Source organism: Pecten maximus, chromosome 5 (genome assembly GCF_902652985.1).
Source record: "Pecten maximus chromosome 5, xPecMax1.1, whole genome shotgun sequence".
Lineage (NCBI taxonomy): Eukaryota > Metazoa > Mollusca > Bivalvia > Pectinida > Pectinidae > Pecten > Pecten maximus.
Window position 1 is genome coordinate 32,861,520 of NC_047019.1, and position 27,374 is coordinate 32,888,893.

The window sequence follows — 27,374 nt, forward strand, 5'->3', positions numbered from 1 at the left end:
TCATCAAAATCGGACAATATGTAAATTTGTACCAATCAGAGACCAGGAAATGGCGGCCATTTTGTTAAAATGGGGAAGTGAGGTTACAAGAGTGACTGGTGTCCCATGATGTACCTACAAACCAAATTTCATCAAAATTGGACAATATCTAAATTTCGACCAATCAGAGGCCAGGAAATGGCGGCCATTTTTTCAATCTAGAAACGGAAGTTGGAGTAATGTTCTAAGTGTCATTCTAACACGATTCGCTTGCAATGCATGTTTTGATTGGTTACGGACCGTGTTCTAATCTACGATAGAATCATGATCTATGGTGTTAGGCCACGTCCCGTTTCTAATCAAAACAATATGGCGTCAAGTTCGACTCGTAGGGAAATTCAACACTCCGCACCATTTATTATTGATGACCCATGAGATTGGAATCGAAAGTGAAGAAATCGAAAAGAATGAATTAACTGAATAAATTTAACAAAAATCGTTAACATCATTCTTAATGTCATTTATTGATTGAAACGTTCATTTCGTCTGTGTGTAAACTTAGGCATCTAGCCAAGTAAAATCCAAAATGAAATGGAACAAGTGCACACAACTTTAACATAACGGTTGAGCCTGTAGAAACACATCAACTCTGACTTTGTCAAAATGCACATGTCGTTATGCATACCGAGTAAATCCAAATATGTCTTTAAATCTTCGGAAACAGGACTTTCACAACAATCCAAATACACCGCTTCATCAACAAACAGACCGAACACTCGCCAGTATGGGCGTGGCCAATTGACCGACTTTGATAGGTTCTCTCTGATTGGTCAATCCGCCACAGTATGACACGTCACTAGCAGAGGTCACAGAGTACTTAACAGCATACTTGTAGCGATGTAAAACAATGTTTCGAAATATATGCGATAGTAAATGTGTTAGAATGGGGATAGTACGTTGTTTTGAGTGGCTATACCTATCGGTCTCGAGTTCAAACCAAATTTCATGTTCTAATCGCCAGTATAGCCACTCAAAACGTATATATCCCCTAATGAGACACCTTAATACCAAATTTCATGAAATTAAATTTATAATGAAAACATAAGTGGAGCTGGCCTGGAACCCAGGCGTTCAACATAGAAATGGCAAAATTTTCCAATTAAAAAAAAAAAAAAAATTGATTTCGGGAAAAAAAAGGGTCTCAAAATAATCTTCACATGTTCATCTTTATTCCCACCAAGTTTTATTTCAGTGCAACCAACGGTTATAGAGTTATAAGCCCATTACATTTTAGCAAATTATGGGCTCTGACGGCCATATTGGATGTCAGATCGAAAAATAAATAGTACGATGCACAACTTCAAATTGCCATCTATGCTCACGCAAAGTTTCATTTCAATCCGACTTACAGTATTCGAGAAACACGTCAGACAAAGCTTGGCGGAAGAATAATTAAATAAGTATTTATATAATAATCCGAATTTTTATGTTAATGACCGTAGCGACTAAATAACAACTGTTTTGAATACATATTGACAAAATTAGATGATCTGACCACACGGGAACATTGTACGATGTTTACTTGCAGAAATACACGCAATTTAATTCCAATCCAAACTGCCACACAGCTTCAGGTCGCCATCTTTGCTCAAATCAAAGCATCTGTGCGTTTGAAAGAGTAAGTATTTGCAAAGCTTCTAAACGATCTTTTGATAAAAATTTTAAGATTATAATAGAAATGAATTTTAAATTAATTTGATTTCAATTACTTATGCTTTAGATTAGCGAATCGTAGCAATTATTTACGATGTAACTTTAATGTTGCACTCAATACTGATCACAATATTTTTATTCAGACATTTTTTATTTCTTTCACTTCATTTTATTTGAAGTGTTGATTTAGATTAATAATAAATAAATTCGCAGGAAATGAATTTGATGACGTAACCGGAAGCTCACATGCTATTAGAACGTGACCCGGAAAACATGACAATAACAAGAGGCCCATGGGGCCTGTATCGCTCACCTGGTTGGATTTGACCAAATGTCAAAATAATGTTCATGTTCAATTCCTTTTGTTTGTTAACCTCAAACAATGCTATTTATGGTTATAGCGTGGGGATCCCAACTGCTTTAAAGAAATAATGAAGTCCAGACTCTCTGAGTTTACAACATGCATTTATAACTTTATGACCAGTAGTGATTTAAAGGCATTACCTCTATTTCCCATATGGGGCCCCGCCCCTTTTGCCCCTCGGGGGTTAGAGTCACCATTTATGCAAAATCTGTTCCCCTTCCCCCAAGAATGTTTCTTACCAAATTGGGTTCAAATCCATTCATAACTTTATGACTAGTAGCGATTTGAAGGAATTACCTCTATTGCCCCATTAGGCCCCGCCCCTTTGGCCCCTTGGGGGTCAGAGTCAACATTTATGCAAAATCTGTTCCCCTTCCCCAAAGAATGTTTCTTACTAAATTGGGTTCAAATCCATTCTTAACTTTATGACTAGTAGCGATTTTAAGGGATTACCTCCATTTCCCCATTAGGCCCCGCCCCTTTGGCCCCTTAGGGGTCAGAGTCACCATTTATGCAAAATCTGTTCCCCTTCCCCAAAGGATGTCTCTTACTAAATTGGGTTCAAATCCATTCATAACTTTATGACTAGTAGCGATTTAAAGGAATTACCTCTATTTCCCATATGGGGCCCCGCCCCTTTGGCCCCTTGGGGGTCAAAGTCACCATTTATGCAAAATCTGTTCCCCTTCCCCCAAGAATGCTTCTGACTAAATTGGGTTCAAATCCATTCATAACTTTATGACTAGTAGCGATTTAAAGGAATTGCCTCAATTTCCCCTATTGGGCCCCGCCCCTTTGGTCCCTTGGGGGTCAGAGTCACCATTTATGCAAAATCTGTTCCCCTTCCTCCAAGAATGTTTCTGACCAAATTGGGTTCAAATCCATTCATAACTTTATGACTAGTAGCAATTTGAAGTAATTACCTCTATTTCCCCATTAGGCCCCTCCCCTTTGGCCCCTTGGGGGTCAGAGTCACCATTTATGCAAAATCTGTTCCCCTTCCCCAAAGGATGTTTCTGACTAAATTGGGTTCAAATCCATTCATAACTTTATGACTAGTAGCGATTTAAAGGAATTGCCTCAATTTCCCATATTGGGCCCCGCCCCTCAGGCCCCTTGGGGGTCAGAGTCACCATTTATGCAAAATCTGATCCCCTTCTGCCAAGGATGTTTCTGACCAAATTTGGTCAAAATCCAATAAGAACTTTTTGACTATAGTAGCGATTTGAAGCAAATGTTGACGGACGGACGACAGACGCCGCACCATGGCATAAGCTCACCGGACCTTCGGTCCAGGTGAGCTAATAAAAACAGAAGATATTGAACATTTCCGGATTATTTTTGCATTTTTTGAGACACCAATGTGCTAAAATACAACGGCAGGTAACACTGATTTTGTTCATAGCTATTGTATCAAGTAAAACGAACAGTTATTGCGAAAATAGCAGCATTTGCTTCACCTAGTTGGGCTAGACCTACTTTCGTTTTCCAGTTTACAGATATGGTCATATTAATCATTCATCTTCTCAACCATAGTCGAATTACTTATCCACGGGATTTTTCTATTAAGAATATTTGATCTGATCTGACTCCCTCAGCTGACCCCGACCAACAGGGCCACGTTACTATCGTATCCTTTTGTAAACACCTCATAATAAATGTATCAACGGCAGAATCGTCTGGATTACTACAATTTTTACCTTTTAAATACTTGAATATATAAATTCTTATTACTGGTTAGCTAGTAATAATAATAAGAAGAAGAAACGGAGTAAAAACTATAAGTCCCCAAACTTTGTTTTAGGGACTTAATATAATAATAACAAGCGCTCACCTGGTTTATCTATTATTATCTATTAAGTCCCATGGGGTTGGGGAACGACCCCTGGGTTTATTTTTTACATCAGGACTGTGTTCATCTCTTGATCTTACTTGTTTCAAAAATGCAATAAGTCCTTTATAGCAATATAGTCAAACTGATCCCTTTTGCCCTGCCCTTGAAACCCCTGGGAGGATCAGCCTATCATTTGTATCAATTTAAATCCCAGTCATCTAGAGATGTTACCACTGAAATTGAAATGTCAAACATTGCTTAGGTCCAGAGAAGAAATCACTAATATCTTAAATATTGCCGAAAACACCTCTTTTGGCCCCGCCCCTAAGGCCCCTGGGGGGTCAGCACAGTCATGTATAAGTTTGAATCCCAACCACCTACGGATGTTACCAGTGAAATATCAATGCTATACATTGCTTAGGTCCAGAGAAGAAGTCGTTAATATCAATATTGCCAAATGGACCCCTTTTGGCCCCGCCCCTCAGGCCCCTGGTTGGTCAGCCCTATCATTTGTATAAATTTGAATCCCAGCCACCTAGGGATGCTACCACTGAAATATCAATGCCATACATTGCTTAGGTCTAGAGAAGAAGTCGTTAATATCAATATTGCCAAATGGACCCCTTTTGGCCCGCCCCTCATGCCCCCCGCGGGTCAGCCCTTTCATTTGTATAAATTTGAATCCAAGCCACCTAGGGATGCTACCACTGAAATATCAAAGTCATACATTGCTTAGGTCCAGAGAAGAAGTCGTATCAATATTGCCAAATGGACCCCTTTCATCCCCGCCCCTCAGGCCCCTGGGGGGTTAGCCCCATCATATGTATAAATTTGAATCCCTCCCACCTAGGGATGCTTCCTACAAAATTTGATTGAATTCTGATCAGCGGTTCAGAAGAAGAATTCAATTGTGTTGACGGACGGACGGACGCCTGACGCCACGGTATGGCATAAGCTCACTTTGGTCCTTCGGACCAGGTGAGCTAATAAGAAACGGGGTGTTCCTTTCGTTTTTAAGGCAGGATTGAGACAGAACTTCATAATCCTATGCCAACAAAATTGCCTATACTGATGAGGAAAATGTTTATATTTATAATCTAAAATAGCCTAGAACACCAAACATTCAAATTTCATTTTAAATAATTGCAATAAACACAGGAACAATCAGTTAAATCGTGTCAATAATTGCTGTTAAAATAGAAACTATATATTAGGCTGCAGATGTATATCATTTGTATTCCAGAAAAGGGAAGTTGTTAGCCAGAAACAAAAGTGAGACCAACAAAATTCACCACCACGACTATAACGGCAAAGGCATCTTGATGTTAAAAAGTCGGGCAGGTGAGCTAAAAAGTAATGATTGTCCACCCCCCAACTGTGTTTCAGACAACATTTGATTGAAATCATTCTTGGTGTTAAAATGTGACTTTTTCGAATAAATTAATGAAAAAATCTTTTCATCATATTTTAAAGCAAAAACAAAGCACAAATGAAAAGGATGAAAGAAGTCTAGCAACGGAGCAGCAGAAGGAGCATTGATTTGAAAGTATAAGTTTAGGAACTGAGCACGACAATGGACAAAGCACAGTGGAAATAGGTCATCCAGACCCCTACGGGTCAGATGACCTAAGAATTGAAGGACAAAGGAAGACAGACATGGCCAGGTGAGCTAAACAAGAGGCCCAGAGGGCCTTATTGCTCACCTGGTTGGATTTGACCATGCAAGCATCAAAATATATTCATGTTCAATTTGTTAATAGCTTTATTAAATTTGCTTATGTCTGACAATGCTATATATAGTTATGGGAAAGGTACCTCAAACGCTTCAAAGACCCTAGGGGTCAGCTGGACCATTTGTAGTTTTTTTTTAATCCCCAATCCTTAGGGATGCTATCTGTCAAATATGAGTGATATTCCTTGTTTAGTTTTAGAGAAGAAGTCATTTATATCAATTTAGCCAAATTGCCGCCCGTCAGGCCCCCGGGGGTCAGCCCCACCTTTGTATAATTTTAAATCCCTACCCCATTTGGATGCTACACTTAAAATATGAGCGATATCCATTGTTTAGTTTTATAGAAGATGTTATTTATATCAATTCAACCAAATTGACCAACTTTGGCCCCATCCATCAGGCCCCCAGAGGGTCAGCCCCACTATTGTTACAATTTTGAATCCCTACCCCATAGGGGTGCTACAAGTCAAATATGAGCGATATATATACATTTTTCAATTTCAGAAAAAATGTCGTTTATTTTTTTATTTTTTTTTATTTTTTATTTTTCAAAATTATTTTAACATATTTATGCATTAAATATGACATACGACACTTAAGACACACTTTCAACACATTCATCCACTATCATATTATATTTAATACAAATCAAATCAATACCTGGATAAATATTAACAACAGCCAAACAAAATATGAATAGACAAAACAGAAACAAACACAGAAACAAGAGATCCCAGAGGGATCTTGGTGCCCACTATTGAATGATCTTTATAGGTTCCATGTCAGATTGATCTTTTCTCTATTTTCCCTTCCTCTTACTAATCTGTGCAAATTGAGAAACATCCCTCAAGTTCTTTTCAAACAAGGGGAACCAATATATGAAATTTGAGAAAAGATCCCTTTAGCACTTTCCAAGAAATACTGATAACAAACTTCAATTGTCAAAATCCAAGATGGCTGCCTGTCGGCCATGTTGTTTTCCGATTGGTCTCAAAATGCAATATGCATAACTAGGCACCAAGGGGAACCTACCTATGAAATTTGAGAAAGATCCCTTCAGTACTTTCTGAGGATTAGCGATAACAAGAATTGTTTACGGACGGAGGGACGGACGGACGGTGGACCACGGATGCAGGGCGATTTGAATAGCCCACCATCTGATGATGGTGGGCTAAAAACAAGGTAGGATTGTTTGTCCTAAATTTATATCATCAGTTTTTTTTTGTAATCAAATATTTCCAGCGAGTCTTTCCCATTTGGTCCATTCTTTTCTAAACTGGTTGAAGGAGTTTTCTCCCTTACCTCTGGCAATAAATTTCTGGGTGAGATACAAATCTTTTAAAGAGTTTTTTAAAGCTACAATTAATATCAAGGTTATTCTGAAGACATCTAGATTTATAGATATAATGTTTGATAGTCAAGAGTATCATATTATCTACTTTCCTATTTATGCCAAAATCAGTTAGACCAAAAAGAAATGATTTTTTATTAAATTCAAATGTGATAAACAGGTTATTTAACAGATTTTCTAAGTTTTGTAGCAAACTTTGTACTTTCTCACAATTCCATAATGTGTGTTCCAATGTTTCAATTTCAGTTTTGAAAATACTACATAAAGGACTATCAGATAATCCCACTTTAAATAAATATGAATTCATGGTCAGAATATGGCGATTAATCCTAAATTGCAACCATTGTAATTTAGTATTTTTAGTAACAGAAAACGGAAGATTAAAAATTATTCTCCAATCAATATCCTCTGATTCAAAATATTCTTCCCATTTTTTTTTACCAGTTGGAATTACATCATTTTTACTAAATATATGATAAAAATCTTTAGCACCTTTCTTTTTTTTCATAAAAATTGCCAAATTTTTTAGGATGAATGGTGTTTCTATTTTTGGATGGATCAAGCCATGTTGACTACAAAGTTCCTTAATAGCTGTTATAATACCTTGATATTGTAAGAAGTTTGCTGTTACACCATATATTTCTCTAAAATCTAGAAAACTAAGGAAATTATCATCATCTTTTTTTCAAGTCATTAACTACTACTATCCCTATTCTGTACCAATTTTTATAAAAAAAAAAAAAAACACTACTATCATAGACTTGAATTCTTTCATTATACCATAAAGGCATGTTCGACAAAGGTTTTCGTCAATACTGGAACTCAAAATACTTTGCCATGTTCCAGATGTTGTAAGTAATCTTCGAATCCATGAGAGTTTTAATGAATCTATAAATGCTTTAATTTGGATCATTTTAAGTCCTCCTTCAGAATAATTTTTAATGATTACATCTCTTTTAATTTTGTCAATCTTACTGTTCCAGAGAAAGCTGTATATTTCAGTATTTAAACTTTTGATAAAGGTGTTATCTGGATTTGGAAGAGAGATAAACAGGTGATTAAATTGTGAAATCAATAAAGATTTTATAATATCTATCCTTCCTATAGCTGTAAGACCTCTCCTATTCCATACCTTTATTAATGCTTTAAGTTTCACCAGTTTTTTGTCAAAATTTAACTTTGGAATACAATATAAATCAACATGAAAATCAATGCCAAGAAAAGTAAATTTTGTTTGCCCCCATTGCAAATTCCATTCCTTAGCCAAAATGTCTTTGCTATATTTTTTATTTCCGATCCAAATCACTTGTGTTTTTCCCAAATTCATTTTTAACCCAGATATTCTTTCAAAATATTTCAATTCTTTCATAGATTCTTGTAGTGATCATTCTGATACATCAAGAATTAGAGATGTGTCATCAGCATACTGAGAAAGAAGATGTCGTTTATATCAATTGTGCCTAATTGACCAATTTTGGTCCTGCCCCTCAGGCCCCTGGGGGGTTAGCCCCACCATTTGTAAATTGTGAATCCCTTCCTCATAGGGGTGCTACCAGTCGTTAAGTTTCAGAGAAGATGTCGTTTATATCAATTGAACAATTTTTAGTCCCCACCCCATACAGATGCTTCTGACCAAATTTGGTCAAATTCTTATCTGCGGTTATGAGGAAGAAGTCAATTGTTGATGGAGGACGGAAGACAGACGGACGACGGACAGACGGAAGATGGACAGACAGACGCCACAGTATAGCATAAGCTCACCTTGGTCCTTTGGACCAGGTGAGCTAATAATAACCATTGCATAAGCTCACAATAGTCCTTGCTTCAAGGTGATCTAACAAGATTGTTCATGGAATGACCTACAATAGGATTAAAGTCAATTTATCAAATATTGTTCATATTTTCTACTTTATTTCATTCACAAACTCACCAATTTTTGGTCAATTAAGACCACCTTACCATTAGAGAGGCTTCTTCTCCGAATGTTCAAAAAGCGTCCAATACTCCCATGTGGAGATGTACCATCATAGAAAAGCTCTGAAATGAACTGCCTATGGCCAGTGGTGTTATCCACACAGTAGGCGTAGTTGATAGCCCTGTCCATTAGCTCTTTTGGCAAATAGCACTCTGCTGTAAACTCCACACTGCCATCATCAAACTGCCTTCAAATAAAATGCAAGAGGTACAACTCTTTACTACAAATCATGAGCGCCATGAGTCTCAATGGTCATCTGAGTTCTGAAATACATACCGATAGTTGTTGTTTTTGTTTTTAGATAAAGTATCTAACACAATTGATAACTGTGACCTTGAAGGTAGATCAAGGTCATCCAAATGAACAAGCTTTTCCATTTGTTATCAAAACATGCTACTGTCCAAAATCGACCCTAGGCCTCTTGGTTATTAAGAGATTTGTTAAAAGATTTTTAAGTGACATAATGGTAAAACAGTTTTTTTGTACTGTTATTTTTTTTACTTTTGCATACATATGTAAAGTGCATTGCCTTATGGAGAAAAAGGATAATTGGATTTTACTGAGATATATACATGTACATAAAGATGCTATTTGATAATTATAAAAGGGAAATCTCTCGCTGCTGATCAATAGTCTGGATATATAAATGTCTTGCCTCATAGATGACAAAACATGCACACAACACACCACACACCTGTATACAACAAGGGCCCAATGGACAAAAATGGCTCATCCGCTATCCAGTGATCCTTTTAACATAATTAAGAACAAATTGATGAGACCAGATATAAGGGTCCCGCATCTATTTGAAAAGGTGTCTTTTAAATATTTTGGCCAATTTAACTCTTTCAAAATTAAATTATGGTCAAGGTCATTCATTTGAACAAACTTGGTAGCCCTTCGTCCCTGCATGCTACAGAGCCAATATCATGTCCCAAGGCTTATTGGTTATAGAAAAGTTGTTTAAAAATTTCAGCCTATTTGACCAGACAGATGGCCGGACAGCCAGAAGAGGGACAGACAACGAACGCCAGGACGCGGCATAAGCTCACTTGCCCTTAGATGAGCTAAAAATTGCTGTCTGGTGATGAAAACCAAAACAGCGTCAGTTACAATGAAAAGGTGGTCGAATGGGCAAAAGGAATCAGCAGGGACCTGTTCATGCAAGCCATGACTATCTAGAAGATGCAAACACTTTGCGGCATTGCCAGTAACTGTGTATTTACAGAGTAGGCAAACCTGTACACATGGATAGCTCTACCTGTTCTTTACACATATAATTTGGTATAATGCTGGTAATAAATGTCATTTTTTCATATTCTTGAATTGAGTTATCAAATAACACCTGCCACAATTATAACCAAATCTGAGGATGAAATACAGGTGCCAATAGTACGCATTGTGTCGCTGCATACATCATGTGTGCGTGTTAATAATGATTATAATACAATGTTGTGCAATATGAATGACTATATTTAACCCTATAACAAGTACAGTGGAACCTCTATAAACCGAACATGCACGGGACATGGATATTTGTTCGGTTTACAGAGGGTTCGGTTTTGAGAAGTTGATGGAAATGACCCTGTCGAATTCCGGATATAATTGACTCGACGATGTTTTGTTACTAGATGGCACTAAGCTTACTGTACGTACGTTGAAAATTTTTTTTTTTTTTGAAGAATATGAATATCATGGAAGTAAATCAATGCATATATTGCAGATTATTAATAAATGAAAATGACTATAACCGTAGTTATATACAGTATTTGTACATGTAACTGCAATTCACGATCGACCTACATTCTGTTACGTATGACTGAAGCTTCGCCATGTGGTGGGGCCCGATAAGGGGTACATGTATTTGACACATTTTTCTTCAATTTTCGATCAGTTATTAACGTGGCGATCGCTAACGTAAAAATGACACCTATTAATTTTGATTAGAATTACGATGTGCCGTGGTAGATTTTCATTGGTCAGGCCAGGTTTTTTTGTTTATTTGTAAAAAGAAAAATTACCCAATCTCTGTTACATTTGTTTTGAGTATACATGCTAATTATTTCACAAAAACGGAATTCGAATGATATGAAAGTGTGTGAAGATGTGTTGTTTCAATATTAATTACAATCGATCAGTCGATACCGGTCGTATCCCGACATCGGAATAAAAACAAATAGGACACTGGCTTCCTTTCAGTGTGTATATTTCTGACCCTGTAAAAACACCCACTTTGGGCCTCATTTATATTAAATGCGAAACTCTTTCTATAGCTCTACTTGTATTGAGAAGATAAACAATCCGCCATGCTTCAATGAAGTGTGGTATTGTTTCATAATTATCGTGTTGATTATACCATGTACACTATCATCATAATACCCCTCGGGGTATGTATTGGTTACCTTACAAATCACCTATATGTATACGCTGGTCAAGACACATAATTAGTAGGCTTAACACAATACCCGTCACAGGTGTTGTTTCATGGTTGACCGACCGGACCTCGTGGCATGATTGCTCAGGTAAGGCCGGTTTTCAGAAGTAATTTTTCGTATATTTTAACGGGGACCGGACACAAAATTGGTCCGGTGTTCGGAAATCAGAGGGTTCGGTATTTGGAAGTTGTTTAATACTATAATAAAGAAGGAACCATTCCGTACATTGCCAATTCGTTTGGTATTCAGAGGTGTTCGGTTTTTAGAAGGTTCGGTTTTCGGAAGTTGCACTGTATATGCCGTACAGTTATTTGCTGGAATATAAACTGAACAAAATGAAGTTGTTTGCTGCATATACATTCAAAGGTCAATATGATGTAACATTGTAAGGTTACATATCATGATACCTATAGCAGTACAATGAGCAAATATATGTTTCTTTGTTAAATGTTACTTACTTTACAACGTCCATCCTTATGTGTGGAACATTCAGCGCCAACCATATAAAAGCACCTCCTTTTGCATCATTCAGAATTGAAAGCAGAAAACACAGCATGAAAGACAACTTTTACGTTATTACAATGTGTCCGTGCATTTGATCTGCAAGAAAAAAGGGGGAAGGGATTATATGAGTGTACAGCACATTGATTCTTGTTTTCTTAAGGTTTATGGTGCAAGTTATAAAGCTGTCAGAATGGATACCTGTTAGCGAGAACCAAAAGGGATCTTTTTGACCACCATTGAATGATTTTTATTTGTTCTATATATATGACCTTTTCTCTGCCTTCATGAAATTTAAAGACATATTGGAGAAGATTTTCTGAGAAATCAGAAATAGCAATTAAAAATTAAACTGAAAAAATTTTGCTTTCTCGTTCAGACTCGATCAGACAAAAAATCAAATGGGCACCTGATTGAGTGAACAAGAAACCAAGGGAAGAGATATCTAACTTTTTGTGAATTAGAAATTTACCTTTAGTTAATACAAAAAATTACATATCAGCCATTTTGTTTTCTAGATCAAACTCAAAACTAGAACTTTCACCCTGAGAATAACTAATACTCCTCACAGATGAAGTTTATACATCAAATGTTTTAGTGTCAGTTCCATTGAATTCAATATTTCATGTATAACCTTGATTTCCCTCGACATATACTATTCCCTTGTCTTGCAACATCTCCTCATCAATTTTATATTCAGTACCTCTAATGCACCTTAATATCAAATTAGTTGAACTAGGGCAGTATCTTAATTTCAACCAAGAAGACTACTTGCTTCCTCATGGTAATTGGCATCATCTAATACCCCTGTACACCAAATTTGGTCAGAATTGGCCAATAATTACATTTTGACGAATGAGAGAAATTTTGTGCTTCAGCTTGGTTGTCATGCAACAAAAACAACAGTGATGTTCATGTCCTAATAAGTAGAATTGTAACAGGTCGAAATCGGCCAATATCCAAAATTTGTTCAATCAGAAGCCAGGATTGCGTTACCAAGGTAATATTTTCAGAAACACCTGATATGTCAGATTATAGTTTTTGTTTAGTTTCACCATTTAACCAATCCTGAACAAGACTGGTCAAATGACTAAAAGAGTTATGACCCTTTATTAGAAAACATGTTTATAGTGACAAGTTACCATAGCAACCAAACTTTTGAAGAAAAAAAATCCATGCACATCTTCATATGCTCCCTTATACCACCCATGTTATTTGTGTAAAGTTTCACTGAAACTGGTTCACAAATTTAAGAGGAGTCCTCCAGACAACATTTGCATCGTGTGGCAAGGGAGCAAAATATACATGATACAAATCTGAAGTATTGAACTCTCTGGTTAGATTTGATTGTTTTATTTTAATCAAAAATATGTCTCCCAAGAATCTTGTGTCATATTCAGGGATCCAATTTGTCCTCAACCAAATGTCCTTTACTCCCGGGGGTCAGGACCACCTCGGAGGAGGAAAACTTTTTCATAGCCTTAAAAATGGAAAAAATATTCGGCTTGCGCCTATGGCACTTGCATTATCACTAAATTACTGGACCCCCCTTTCGAAAATCCTGGATCCGCGCAATTCTGAACACCTAGAGAACCTACTAGTGAAATTTGAGAAAAATCCTCCACAAACCAAAATAATCATAGTAATAAAATTTACCTTCTGTTATTTGAAGCATTTGATGAAACTGAATCAGACATCTTTGATGAAGAACTGGCATCAGCCTGTTGAAAGTAATAAAATCTCAAAATTTAATACCAAATGCAATTTTTAGCCTTGTTAAATGACAATCTTCTTAATTATTATCAAATGTATGACAGGAAATTTTAACTTATAAATGACATAACTTAAAGAAAACAACATTTGTGAAACACATTTCTTAACTTAAATGCTTTACCATTCAACAAGTGGGAACTCCCCTGAGTTTGTGAGACAGTCTCGGAAAGCGAGATACTCTTGCATTACAGAAACGAAATTGTATCAGAATTTCCTGAAAAATACATTAACTAGATTACTGACACATCAGTGACAGCCCCACAATGTGTCCGTGTCTATACCTGAACTTATCCCCAGTCGTACAATGACATAGAATTACTACCTATTTGCTGCAAACATACAACTTACACTATGACCTTGACCTTAACATTAGCAACTTTATCATCATGCATGTGATATTTTAGAACCTTTTGCCATCTGAAAGGGCCTTATATGATGTACTTTAATGTATATTCCTGTAGTTATATTTCTAGTAACTATGATTTTAAACTCATAATGAGCATCAGCACTTCACATTGTATTATCATGTGAATTTTCAGAAAGTTTGATTTTCTGTAAATGGCCATTGATGACTTTTTGAAAGTATATTTTGGTTTGTAAATCACAATGTAACATCATGTTAAGTTTCAATGTAAAATAGAACAAAAAACATTTAAATCAAAAGTCTGGATGGATCATTCAAAAGGGAGGGGGGGGGGGGGTTATAACTAAAACACTGACAGGTCAGAAAGGGTCCCGTATTGTGGCAGTATATTACCTATAATTAGCAAAAAGACATCTGCCCATATAGCTAAAGTTGACGTTTGATATTTGGATTTCAAAACTAATAGCAAGAAAGTAAAATATACATTTCACATTTACTAAGTTTCCTTCCTGCTCTATATTTGCATTGCTAACAGAAATCAAAATACTGTTGCAATCTTCATTGATTTGTTTCGATTGGTTTTATTTCGTCTGTGAAAAGCTATAAAATTAGAAATTAACATTCAACCTAGTTACCTTGGTCTCTGACAGGATGACCTTGACTTTTGGTCAGTAGACTCCTTGTTTCATTCTGAACAACTTTTCTTCATCATGTCATAACAAAACTTCATCAGTGAAAAGCTATATAATTTGACCTTTGACCTATCACCTTTGAACCAGATTACCTTGACCTTTGAACCATACTTTATACCCGAGAGTGCATTTTTGTTATCTGAACAACTTGACCAGGTTTCCTATGAATCACATCAATAAACAAAGTTATAGCAAGGAATAAAATTTAGGGAAGGACAGACAGACAAACAGGCAGTGATTACTTTAATTAATTTTCTTAGTACTGAAACAGATACATATTATATACCGTGGGTATATCCCATCATTGCTGATCATAGTGTTATCTACAAAGAGTGTTAATTGACTGCAAAGCATTTTACAGCAACTAAGAAAGTCACTTCTTTCTGGCTTCATCTATATCATCTTAATAAGAATTTACCTTATTTAGGTTTGAAACTGATCGTTGATCCACATCTGTACCAATGTTTGTGCTATTTGCATCACCTTTGCTGTCATTTTCTCTTCCTGATGTTGAACCTGCCATATGTTTTTGACCTTTCCCTTTTTTATCAGGTACATCTGTCTTTTCTTTCTTTTTTTCTTCTTCTTTCCTCCTTTTTCTCTCTTTCTTTTTTCCTCTTTTGCTTTTGGCACCGCCAGTCTTCTTATCTTTGAGTTTTTTCTTTTGGGATTCTTCATTTTGGTTAAGACTGTTTTCATCATCATCCTCATTACTAGACTCACTTTCCTTGTCACTCATGCTCACTGCTGAAGCAGCACTCTGATTTTGCAGGTGTGTATCTATATCCATGTCTGTCTCTACAGGAGATGTATGGACACTATCATTTGTTGATTTTTGACTCAAAGAGAAAAGGGAAGATGGTGTTGATGCCTTTGTTATGGACTTTGAAATGTCTGAAGTTTCTGTACTAGACGAACTATTGTCACCAAACAGCTGAGCATCCTTTATTTCATCTGATTTTGATTCATTTCCAAACCTCATATCTGGACTCTGCCAAACATCATTATTAGTCTTTTGCCTAGAACCACCGATGAAATTGAAAATGCCTTTCTGTGACTTGCTGACTTGAGTACTGTCATTTTCTGGTGGATGTTGTACTGGATGGCTAGGAGGGGCTGAAGCAGTGTCTGTCCGACTTTCCTGTATAGACCTAGCTTCTGGTGCTGGTTCATCCCCTCTTGCTGTGGTTTTACTGATGTCATTCTCTGGTGTATGTTGTACTGGATGGCTAAGACCTGAAGCAGTGTCTGTCCCACTCTCCTGTATAGGCATAGGTTCTGGTGCTGGTCCATCCCCTCTTGCTGTGGTTTTACTGCTGTCATTCTCTGGTGGAAGTTGTACTGCATGGCTAGGAAGGGCTGAAGCAGCGTCTGTCCCACTCTCCTGTATAGACATAGGCTCTGGTGCTGGTCCATCCCCTCTTGCTGTGATGTCCTCAGGACTAGATGCAGACTTTGTTGTGACATCAGAAACAACATCTCTTGTAAAGGTTTGTGCTGACAGCATGTTGGTCTGATCCCCAGTAATGGAATATGTTGGCTCCCAAGTATCTCCTTGATAAGGTTTATTACCATTACTCTTCTCTGATTTCTCACAAGGGCTTTCACCTGATTTCTCATTATTCTGAAGAATTTTGATGTTGGCCTGGAATCTACGTGATGTCTGTGTCGGAGTATAACTATCATTCTCTGAGGTACTTTGGGCACCTGGTGCAACCTTATTATCTTCATTGCCATACAAAATTTTGATTTTTGATCTTGGTGGTTCTGAAGTATTTCCTTGTCCTTCTGGTAATTGCTGACCTGTACCTGTAGAACCAGTGTTGTCTCTCTGGTTGGGTAGTTGAGTTGTATCATCAGATGTTTCTCCTTGTTGTAACTTGTTTCTGTCTATACCTGTAGAACCTTCTGCTCCCTCACCATATATAAACTTCAACTTTGCTGCAGAAGTCTGAGATTTTTGTCCTGTGAATTGCTGTGAAATTTCAGGTCCTAGTAGTGTTTGGTTCTCAAGACTGGATCTAACGTTAGATTCGTCAATTTCAATGTCCACTTCTTTACAGTCGCTCTCTTTTCCTTCTGTATGACGAGGGATTTTTGGTGGTAACACTGCACCATCTCGATCAGACTCTGACCACTGAAAAGGGGTCCCTGGTTTATCATTTGCTGACTGAGCTGTAGCAGGGTTTTCCACACTCTCTTTCTCAGACTGCTCTCTTTTTAGAGTTGATTTCCCATGCCCAGACTGTGACTGGATCACAGACTTACCATTATCAGGGTTTACCTGGTCTTTCTGTATTGTTGGTGGTGCAACACCTTTCTCTGTAATAAAGTAAAGCTGTCATTACAATTTTACTTACATCAAGTGTTTTACGAAATTTAAACTGAAAAAAAACTCAAATAAAGTGATAAAAATCGTTTTGTTCTATGAAACCATCTTTGAATTCCATGCATGATTAATCCCGAAACTGAAAAATATTTGTATAACCGACCAACATCTGGTGTACGGCAAAGTACACTATAACCTTTCTTTACTTGTTAAGTATATTACAAATATTTCCTACTTTTTGAGCTGCCTCTCCCAACAATGGTTCAAACAAAATGTAGATTAAATGTTGTCATTCCAATGTTTATACAACATTGGATCTAAATTGACCAAAAGTGATCCTGGCCAAACCATTCAGTTGTTAAGGACTAGTAGCGATTTAAGGATTAATCTCAATTTCCCCTACCGGGCCCCGCCCCACTGGCTCCAGGAGAGCCTTACCCTCTTTTTATACACTAGTAGCAATTTAAATGATTTACCTTAATTTTGTCTGTTGGACCCACCCTTTGGCCCCACTGCAGACCCACAGCAGCCCCACCCTTTGTTTATACAATATCGGATATCCTTTACCCAATAATGCTCCAGACTAAATTTCATCGAAGTCAATTCAGTCAGTCATGATTAGTATCAATTTAAAGGATTTACCTTAACTTCCCCTAAGTTAGATTTTAACGACAAATATTAACCACCACACCGACCATCACTGCTGTGACCAGTGAATATTAATGTTGCCACAAAAAAAAAACACCATGAAAATTGCTGCTTTAGCCACTTTTCATCACTGGTAGGACAAAAACTACTCAAAGACAGATAGGATAAAGTTTCTCCATTACTCAAATAGATAAGAAATATTGAAAATGTATCTACCTTATTCAGAAAGGAAGATCAACAAATACTTCTGACAGCTATTATTACTAAAGGTCTAAGGAGCCTGGTAAAAACTGATCTTGATTATAGTGGACTTAATTTTCACATGGCATAGAGTGTCTTTTCCAAGGAATGTCCCTTACCAGAATGTATGCATACTTTGAGATTGATAAGAATTTAATTGGGAGTAGAATTTACCAGATTCGCAAATGGGACAGGTAGTTTCATTTTTCTTGATGATTCCTGTACACCGTGTTTCTCCCCTGTCTGCCCCACACACTATGGACCCTGGCTCAAATATGGACTGGTTTACTTTCCATCCACAAAAAACACAGAATCTCTGACCATGGGTAAGTTCTGTGTTGCTGCATGGATTTCCTTCATATGTTCCAGGACAAGGAACAGTATCTTTAGGTTTTTCCAAAACAGTACGTTTTGGTACAGGTGTACCACATTCTGGACAGAACCTGGCAGCTTCCTGTAGGTCAAGTCCACACGGTCCACGATCTTCATTCAAACCTTGACACTTCACCATGCCAAAGGTTAAAATTCAATTCCCCTGTAACACATGAAAATAACTCATTTTACATGATGGAACTGGCTAGGCCATGTTCATCAACAATACATAACATCAAAAACTAAAATAAGATAGTAACAAAACAATTTGGTGAATTAGTCCCAAATCTGAGGTAGATCGAAGGTCAAAATGTAAGTCAGTGACTTACTTTGGATATGTGATATACGTACACTTAGGTGAATGTATGCCCCAAGTATTAAGTTCCAGTAACATACTGTACTGTTGAAGACAAACACAAGGACAACAGAATGATAGATATCATATAGTCCCCACAGAAACATGATTTATATCTAACAGTACTCATACTACATTGTATCTAACCAAGAATAAGGATGGTCAGTGGTAACTATGTCCACATTGGATTCCTTGATGGTCAGTGATAATAATCATGTTACTTACAGGAACATTTAGTGACTTGAAAAGTATTAGTTTCATATGGTGTACTAGCTATGATTAACCTCGACAATAGATGGGATAGAAGGGTGAACTTATTGGACTTCCATTAATGCTAAATGAACTTTGTTATATTTATGAAAAATGTATGTTTCTGGTGTTTAAATTCTTAGATCAGCATTATTCTCAATGTCCATCATGTTTCTGGATCAACCATATCACAATCATTTCCCTGCAACATTCCCGTCAATTACTGTCCGTAATATTTTTTTAGTGTTTTTAAAGTTGTTTATTCAATATACTGCTTTTATATGTACCGGTGTAGGAGTCAATTCTTTCCCCCTGTAAAAGTTTCCCCGGGAAAGAATTGGCTTTTCTCAGAAATCTATTGTTTGTCACCAATGAATGGGTCGACCTTATTGGTTTCAGTGATTTGTTTGCAATGCGGATTCATGTCAAGTATAAAAAGCTTTTCACAATGAGAATGCATTATGTACAAGTTACCTCCCCTTGTCCATCTCATTGATGAGTTATGGTGCATAATGATCCAAGGTTCATCTTAAACAGATTGACGTCTCCAATGATATGAATGCATGAATCATATCATGAAATTAAAAACAAATACTTTGCAGCAGAAGAAAGTGTTCTATGTTTTGTGTATTGGTGAAAAAATTATTCATCCCATCCTTAACTTAATGGGTATTGTTGTAGAAATATTCACCCCGTTGAGGTCAGAATGATTCTGTCTTTGCCGATAGCCCCTATAGGCACTTAAAGTTCTTATATAATTTGCTTTTGCGTCTCTCATAATCATACTAGTAAAAGCATCACAAAATAACCATGATTTTTGGGGTTTTTTTTCAATAACTCCATATCATGTGCATTGGGCAACTAATCAAATGATAACTTTCACTTTCATTCCACTTTCCAGTTTCCTTATCAAGTTATTAAACATGTCTCCATCATTGACAAGAGAGGCAGAATTCTATACCAGTATACCTGTCCCCATCTTCGCTAGCCAGGTGCATTCAATACAATTCTCTCCCTTTTCCTGAAAAGTATCATGTTGACAGGACTATTGTATTGAAAACACTTGGCTAGTGAAGATGGCCAGTCCTGTGTCAAAAAGACATACATTATTGTATCAAGTGAACACAAATGTTAAAAGGAACAATCAAATGTCTGTCAAAATGCCACTGTGAATGTTCAAAGAGTTCATGTGGAAAATAAGCAGGAGTTCAGTGTTCGAAAGTGAAGGTGGTCCGATGGCCAGAGGCTATAGAAAACCTGGTCAGTCTATGTAAAATTTCAAAGTGTTGGCCCCATTGGCTATGAAAAGTTTGAGTCCTGACATACATTACAATTCATGTAAACAACATTCCAATATTTTCTAACAAATGATCATATGAAATCGGAGCTTACAATAGAGTTTGTTTTACCCATATGATAATTTGCTTGATGATGCAAGTGTTTGCATGACAGTTATGCTACTTTCAACAATATGTTTACAAAGTGGGTCTATGGAAAAATGACTTTGGCTATGGGATTTCAATTTTCTGTAGACATATTGTCTAAGGAATTTTTCAGATATACATGTACTTTCATACACTGGGAGTTCTCCAGACAAAATCATACACAGAAATAAAAAAAAAATTTCAGGGTTACACAAAAAGTACGTATTACGATAACAAGCCTACAACATTTCAAAGAGAGATATTAACAAGAGGCCCATGGGCCTTAACGGTCACCTGAGATTTGAAATATTTCAGTTTATTTAATTGACCCTTTTTGCCCCCCCATCAGCCCCTAGGGGTCAGTCAGGGCCAACATATGCATATCATCAAACTTTCATTCCATGCTGAAAATGTTAACCAGAATGAATTCCAATAGAAATCAAAACAAATCAGTCAAAAATGTGATTTCCCTATATAAACTATAGTAAAATTTACCCCCTCCCCAGGGGCAAACTTGTGACCTCAGGGTCATGAAATTAAAAATTTCAATAAAGCACCATAAGACCCTTCAAACTATAAAGAGTATTTGATTCCACCTTATTTCAGTCTTGAGAAGAAGATTTTTGAAATTTCAGTCAATTTGAACCTTTTTAGCCCCGTCCATTAGCCCCAGGGGGGTCAGTCAGGGCCAACATGTGCATGCCATCAAACTGTCATCCCACGCTGACAATGTTTACAAAATTAGAATGAATTCCAAAACCAATAAAAGTCAAAAATGTTATTTCCCTATATAAACTATAGTAAAGTTTAGCCTCGCCCCAGGGGCAAACTTGAGACCCAAGGGTCACGAAATTCACAATTTTGGTAAAGAACCTTCAAACCCAGCCATCTATGAAGTGTATTTGATTCTATCATATCTGAGAGTAGAGAAGAAGATTTGTGAAATTTCAGTCAATTTGGCCCTTTTTAGCCCCGCCCATCAGCCCCTGGGGGTCAGTCAGGGCCAACAGGTGCATGCCATCAAACTGTCATCCCATGCTGACAATGTTTACAAAATTAGAATGAATTCCAATAGAAATAAAACAAATTAAAGTCAAAAATGTGATTTCCCTATATAAACTATAGTAAAGTTTAGCCCCGCCCCAGGGGCAAACTTGAGACCCCAGGGTCATGAAATTCACAATTTTGGTAAAGAACTTTCAAACCCAGCCATCTACGAATTGTATTTGATTCTATTATATCTGAGAGTAGAGAAGAAGATTTGTGAAATTTCAGTCAATTTGGCCCTTTTTAGCCCCGCCCATCAGCCCCTGGGGGTCAGTCAGGGCCAACATGTGCATGCCATCAAACTGTCATCCCATGCTGACAATGTTTACAAAATTAGAATGAATTCCAATAGAAATAAAACAAATTAAAGTCAAAAATGTGATTTCCCTATATAAACTATAGTAAAGTTTAGCCCCTCCCCAGGGGCAAACGTGAAACCCCTGGGTCATGAAATTTACAATTTTGGTAAAACACCTTAAGACCCTTCCATCTATGAAGAGTGTTTGATTCCAGCATATCTGAGAGTAGAGAAGAAGATTTTTGAAGTTTTAGTCAATTTGACCCTTTTTGGCCCCGCCCCTCAGGCCCCTGGGGGGTGGGGACCATATAATTTACAATTTTGGTTGACCTTTAGCCATAGAAGCTTCCTGCCAAATTTCATAGAATTTGGTTTGTGGGTTTTGGAGAAGAAGTCGAAAATGTAAATTGTTTACGGACGCACGACGACGGACAAAAGGGGATTAGAATAGGTCACTTGAGACTTTGTCTCAGGTGACCTAAAAATGTACTCTGGAAAAAAAATCAAATACTGAAATAATCAAATGGGTACAATCTTAATTGGCACAGTCAACAAATGGATGCACATAGATCACCATACCATAATCAGATGGGAACAGATTTTGCAAAACAGTCGATGAAAGACAGACAACACCAAGCCAATTACATATTCAGTTTTTTTAGGGCATATCAAAAATGATGGGTTCTATTCTCTGTAAGGTATCTACTCTCCACCATGGAGAGATTGTGTTAAAGTGCAAACATACAACCCTTAAATTTGGTGGCTACAGCAGCCCTTTTATCACAGTTTCATTTTTAATGCAATGTACATCAACTTTTCCTGAATCTTTACTGAATTTTTAGATTTTTGCTTCTGTTTCAAAGTTCAGTTTATTTCTGGTACAGGCTCAATTTCTGACCATCTACACCATAAAAGTAAATACATTTAAAGTACATAACAAAATGTTTGTATGTGTAATGCACATTTCACTAATATTAAAACTAAAATGTTCAAATCAAATGATGGATGATATATACAGTATATACGTGTATAAGAGATCATTCATTAACAAGAGGCCCAATGGGCCTGTATCGCTCACCTGGCTCTACAGCAACTTTGAAGTTGATTGAGGTCATTTCTACAGATACTATGCTGATTATCATAGTAAGCTAGGTTTATTCATATTAATAAATTTTCTAGTCCTTCATTCCAGCATTTTAGTGGCCTAATATCTGGTCTAGGAGGCTCTTGGCTATCACAAAATTATTTTTTACAGATTTAAGCCGATTTCACCCCTGTGACCTTAAATGTAGGTCAAGGGTCATTCATTTGAACAAACTTTGTAGCCCTTCACCCAAGCATGCTACAGGCCCAATATCAAGTCCCTGGGCCTCTTGGTTATTAAGAAGAAGTCATTTGAAGAATATAGCCTATTTGACCAATGTGACCTTGAATGAAGGTCAAGGTCATTTATTTGAACAAACTTGGTAGTCCTTCACCCCAGCAAGCTACAGGCTCAATATCAAGTCCCTGGGCCTCTTGCTTATTGAGAAGAAGTTGTTTGAAGAATATAGCCCATTTGACCAATGTGACCTTGAATGAAAGTCAAGGTCATTTATTTTAACAAACTTTGTAGCCCCTCACCCCAGCATGCTACAGGCCCAATATCAAGTCCCTGGGCCTCTTGGTTATTGAGAAGAAGTCGTTTGAAGATTATAGCCTATTTGACAAATGTGACCTTGAATGAAGGTCACAGTTTATTTATTTTAACAAACTTAGTAGCCCTTCATCCCAGCATGCTACAGACCCAATATCAAGTCCCTGGACCTCTTGGTTATTGAGAAGAAGTTGTTTGAAGAATATAGCCTATTTGACAAATGTGACCTTGAATGAAGGTCAAGGTCATTTATTTGAACAAACTTTGTAGCCCTTCACCCAAGCATACTACAGGCCCAATATCAAGTCCCTGGGCCTCTTGGTTATTGAGAAGAAGTCGTTTGAAGATTATAGCCTATTTGACAAATGTGACCTTGAATGAAGGTCAAGGTCATTTATTTGAACAAACTTGGTAGCCCCTCACCCCAGCATGCTACAGGCCCAATATCAAGTCCCTGGGCCTCTTGGTTATTGAGAAGAAGTTGTTTGAAGATTATAGCCTATTTGACCAATGTGACCTTGAATGAAGGTCAAGGTCATTTATTTGAACAAACTTTGTAGCCCTTCACCCAAACATGCTACAGGCCCAATATCAAGTTCCTGGGCCTCTTGGTTATTGAGAAGAAGTCGTTTGAAGATGATAGCCTATTTGACCCATGTGACCTTGAATGAAGGTCAAGGTCAATTATTTGAACAAACTTGGTAGCCCTTCACCCCAGTATGCTACAGGCCCAATATGAAGTTCCTGGACCTCTTGGTTATTGAGAAGGAGTTGTTTAAATGAAAAAGTTGACGCCGGACGGCCGGACGGCCGGACAGCCGGACAGACGGACGGACGGACGACGGACGCCGCACCATGGCATAAGCTCACTTGCCCTTTGGGCAGGTGAGCTAATAATGATACATCAGAAATAGTACAGGAACATTTAAAGTTCGCTTAGCTGCTTTTGCCAACTTTTTTTTAATAGCCACCTCTTAATTATAATGTATTCAACAACTGTAGATTTATAGTTGTATAGAAGTTCTATGAAGCCCAATGTTTATTCAGTCTATTCTTGAGTGTCTTTACATGTGTTGCTGTTACTATGCTCTCTAGTAAAACGTTCCAAACTTCCACTACTCGCTGTGAGACAAAGTTATTTCTGTACTGTTATAAACTGGAAAATTGTATTTCTTAACATTACATCAACAATTCAACTTGCTTTAGCAAGAAAGTTAGATATCAAATTATTTCTAAGATTTTTTTTTTTATATCATTTCCAACTGCAGTTCGGCATTAATCTTTTCATTACAATCAACTTTCAACCTATATATTGAGAACATAAATGTTGAAAATAAACCTTGGTTCATTGTTTAGTATGTTGTTTTACATGATCAACAAGTTTCATTGTTTAGTATGTTGTTTTACATGCTCAACAAAATAGAAGCTAAAACAAGCAAACAAATGTATTTATCTAAGCTTAAGATGTCTGATGAAACCCATAATCAAAACAAATATTGCACTAATATTTGCTACTGTTCATAGCAAAAATAGTTATGCTAAATGATAATTAAAAAAGTGTGATTGGCCAAGGTTTTCTGATCCTTGTTAATTACGCTATAATTTGTACACGAGCCAGACTACAGTACATGTTGCATTAGCCCGAGTTTTCTCTGGCCCTGTTACCATGTCTGGTGTAGGGCCAGAGCGCACTACTATATGAAAACGTGGAATTATCCGACACCGTTTGGTGTCGCTAAGAATTTGGTGGATATACAATAAAATCGGGTGTGACATAACACCTACCTTACATATATGGATAAATGAGATATTTATTTACCCTGGAACACCCATTTAGTCCAATCTAGGTGGTTTATTCCGCCCGTATAGACCCTCGCTTTACGCTAGTCAAAATTTCGTACTGCTGACCCGCCATTTTGTAAGTGACAGTACGACTAACCACCCGAATCGGAACGCAATGGACCGAAAAGACCACGTATCATTTATTGTGTTTTTCGTCTTACATTGTTTAAAATAAGAAAACTAAGCTTATTATTTCCCAAAACCTGTTATATCCAATTTAAAAATTCATTATTTATGAATTATAAGCGGTAAAATATATAAAAATAAATGTTGTATTTTTTTTCTTTTCGCTCCATCGCGCACTGATTAGGGTAATTAGGCCGACCGCCACCTACATGGTTAGCAATATGGCGCCGAGTCAAGTATGAAATTTTGGCTAGTGTACAACGAGGGTCTATACAGACGAAATAAAACACCTAAGTGGGACTAAAGGGGTGTTTTGGGGTAAATAGATATCTCATTTATCCATATATGTAAGGTAGGTGTTATGTCACACCTGATTTTATTGTATTTCACCAAATTCTTAGCGACACCAAACGGTGTCGGATAATTCCATGTTTTCATATAGTAGTGCGCTCTGGCCCTACACCAGACATGGTGACAGGGCCAGAGAAAACTCGGGCTAATGTTGCATAAGTGATATTCAAATTATCAATATTACATTTGATCATAAATTATATAGCGTTTGATAGCAGTGATATCTGATAAACTATTTTATAATACAAAGTGGCAAAGTCCAAAACTGGTCGAACAATGGCCGCTCATGGACAGGAAACTCAAAATGAATCAATTCCTCAATGCCAAACGATCGAACCAAACAAGGCGAATCTGTCACAACTTATACACAAGTCATACGATATAATAACAATCAAATCAACATTCTAAACGATGTCCATTTGCAACGTTTTTAGAAATGACACAGGTTATAAGCCGATAATGTGAACTATAAATTCTACTTTCGGTATATCAGGCGTCGGTAAAATGTCCGAACACACTTGCCAAGTAGGCCTAACATTTTGATGTTACCAGGTTGCTGGTGTTAGCGTTTCTAAAACTGTTTTAAATTACTATGAAATGTCTATATCTGCTTACCTCAGTCAAATCTGCAATCACATCTTCGTGTAAATGACATTTAGAGATGTAATGACAATTTTACTCTGATGTACGGTAACCGTGCCCAGTTGCGCCTATGGCTGCGACAAGAATAGTGATGTCACGTGACAGAGATATAGCAATGCAAAGGCACGAGATCGAAAGCGAACGGGATATTTCATTGCGCTGTTTAGAATCCAATGTACAGATTTGTAAGAATCATGGACTGAAAAAATACACAAATGATATTAATCATTTAAAAAACAGATAATGTAAATTTAATTTATTTTGTTAAAATGAAAGCGAAAGTAGAACAACCAAACTGTCAATCGGATAACCCGAGGAGTTCCGATTGCCAAACTGTTTTTCCAGTACAAACTAACATGATTTAGGTTGTACTGGTAGTGCACATAATTTCCGGATTTGGGTCTTGTTTAAAAAAATAATAAAAATCATACAGTATACACTAGCATATTATAGTAGGTATGGTTTTAGTACTTTATTCTTGATACAATATCCTGAACTGATTGAATTGTTGTATTTGATGTAAAACAATACGTATATATCTGTGGCCGTTTTCGGAAAATCATACTGCAATGTAGAAATTCCTGCTTTCACTTTCGTTTCCGAGAAACACGACTATTCCTAATAATGATTATAGGACATTTTCAGGAAACCCCAACACGTTTTATGTCCTTAATTGTGACCCGGTATTGGTGATGGACATACATAGATCTACTGTGACAGTTTATGAACGAGCTTTTTCAAAACTGTATATATATTATCATTTTCGTTTGATCACTTATTGTAAGTCTGAAATATGGTGCAACATTCCTTATTAGAGTCAAGGGTATAAACCGTTTTTCATTGGACGAAATAGGCCAAGCTGAATTTCATTGGTGACAAAGATCGAGAAGCCCCAAACTGAAATAGCAAGCAAACATAACCACCTACCTCCTTTCCATCAGTAACAAGCCAGTTTTATACAATTTTTCTATTAATTTTTGTTTCATTTTTAATTTTGATATCACCTTTTCCAATCCGGCTTCGTCCGTCGTCGTGCGTCGTCCACGAAAGTTGCTAGTAAACATTTCACACTTTCAACTTCTTCTCGAAAAAGTCCTGAACT

General features: G+C 37.0%; 2 protein-coding genes across 2 annotated transcripts in view; both read right to left on the bottom strand.

Moving 5' to 3' along the window:
* LOC117328419 (E3 ubiquitin-protein ligase rnf213-alpha-like) overlaps positions 1-11,855 on the bottom strand; it is a 71,639-nt gene extending 59,784 nt beyond the window's left edge. The window contains exons 1-2 of the mRNA XM_033885947.1: positions 11,842-11,855; positions 8,933-9,135 (exon numbers count right to left, since the gene is read on the bottom strand). Of these exons, the coding sequence (XP_033741838.1) occupies positions 8,933-9,135; positions 11,842-11,855 (217 nt within the window). The remainder of the gene's footprint in view (positions 1-8,932; positions 9,136-11,841) is intronic.
* On the bottom strand, positions 9,029-26,359 carry LOC117327815 (cell wall protein IFF6-like). Its single transcript, XM_033885014.1, has 6 exons — positions 26,246-26,359; positions 18,105-18,465; positions 15,132-17,035; positions 13,541-13,605; positions 11,842-11,983; positions 9,029-9,135 (listed from the first exon to the last, which is right to left on the bottom strand). The coding sequence occupies exons 2-5, from the start codon at positions 18,439-18,441 to the stop codon at positions 11,908-11,910; spliced, it is 2,382 nt and encodes a 793-aa protein (XP_033740905.1). The 5' UTR covers positions 18,442-18,465; positions 26,246-26,359; the 3' UTR covers positions 9,029-9,135; positions 11,842-11,907.
* Positions 26,360-27,374: the final 1,015 nt, after the last annotated feature.

What these genes read in the sequence shown, in the direction of transcription:
- LOC117327815 (XM_033885014.1), bottom strand. Translation starts at nt 18,441, where the DNA reads ATGGTGAAGTGTCAAGGTTTGAATGAAGATCGTGGACCGTGTGGACTT. An exon ending in CAGTTTCAAACCTAAATAAG is followed by an intron (nt 13,606 to 15,131) that starts GTAAATTCTTAT and finishes TACTTTCAACAG; the next exon opens with GCTGATGCCAGTTCTTCATC. An exon ending in AATGCTTCAAATAACAGAAG is followed by an intron (nt 11,984 to 13,540) that starts GTAAATTTTATT and finishes TTTTTCTTGCAG; the next exon opens with ATCAAATGCACGGACACATT.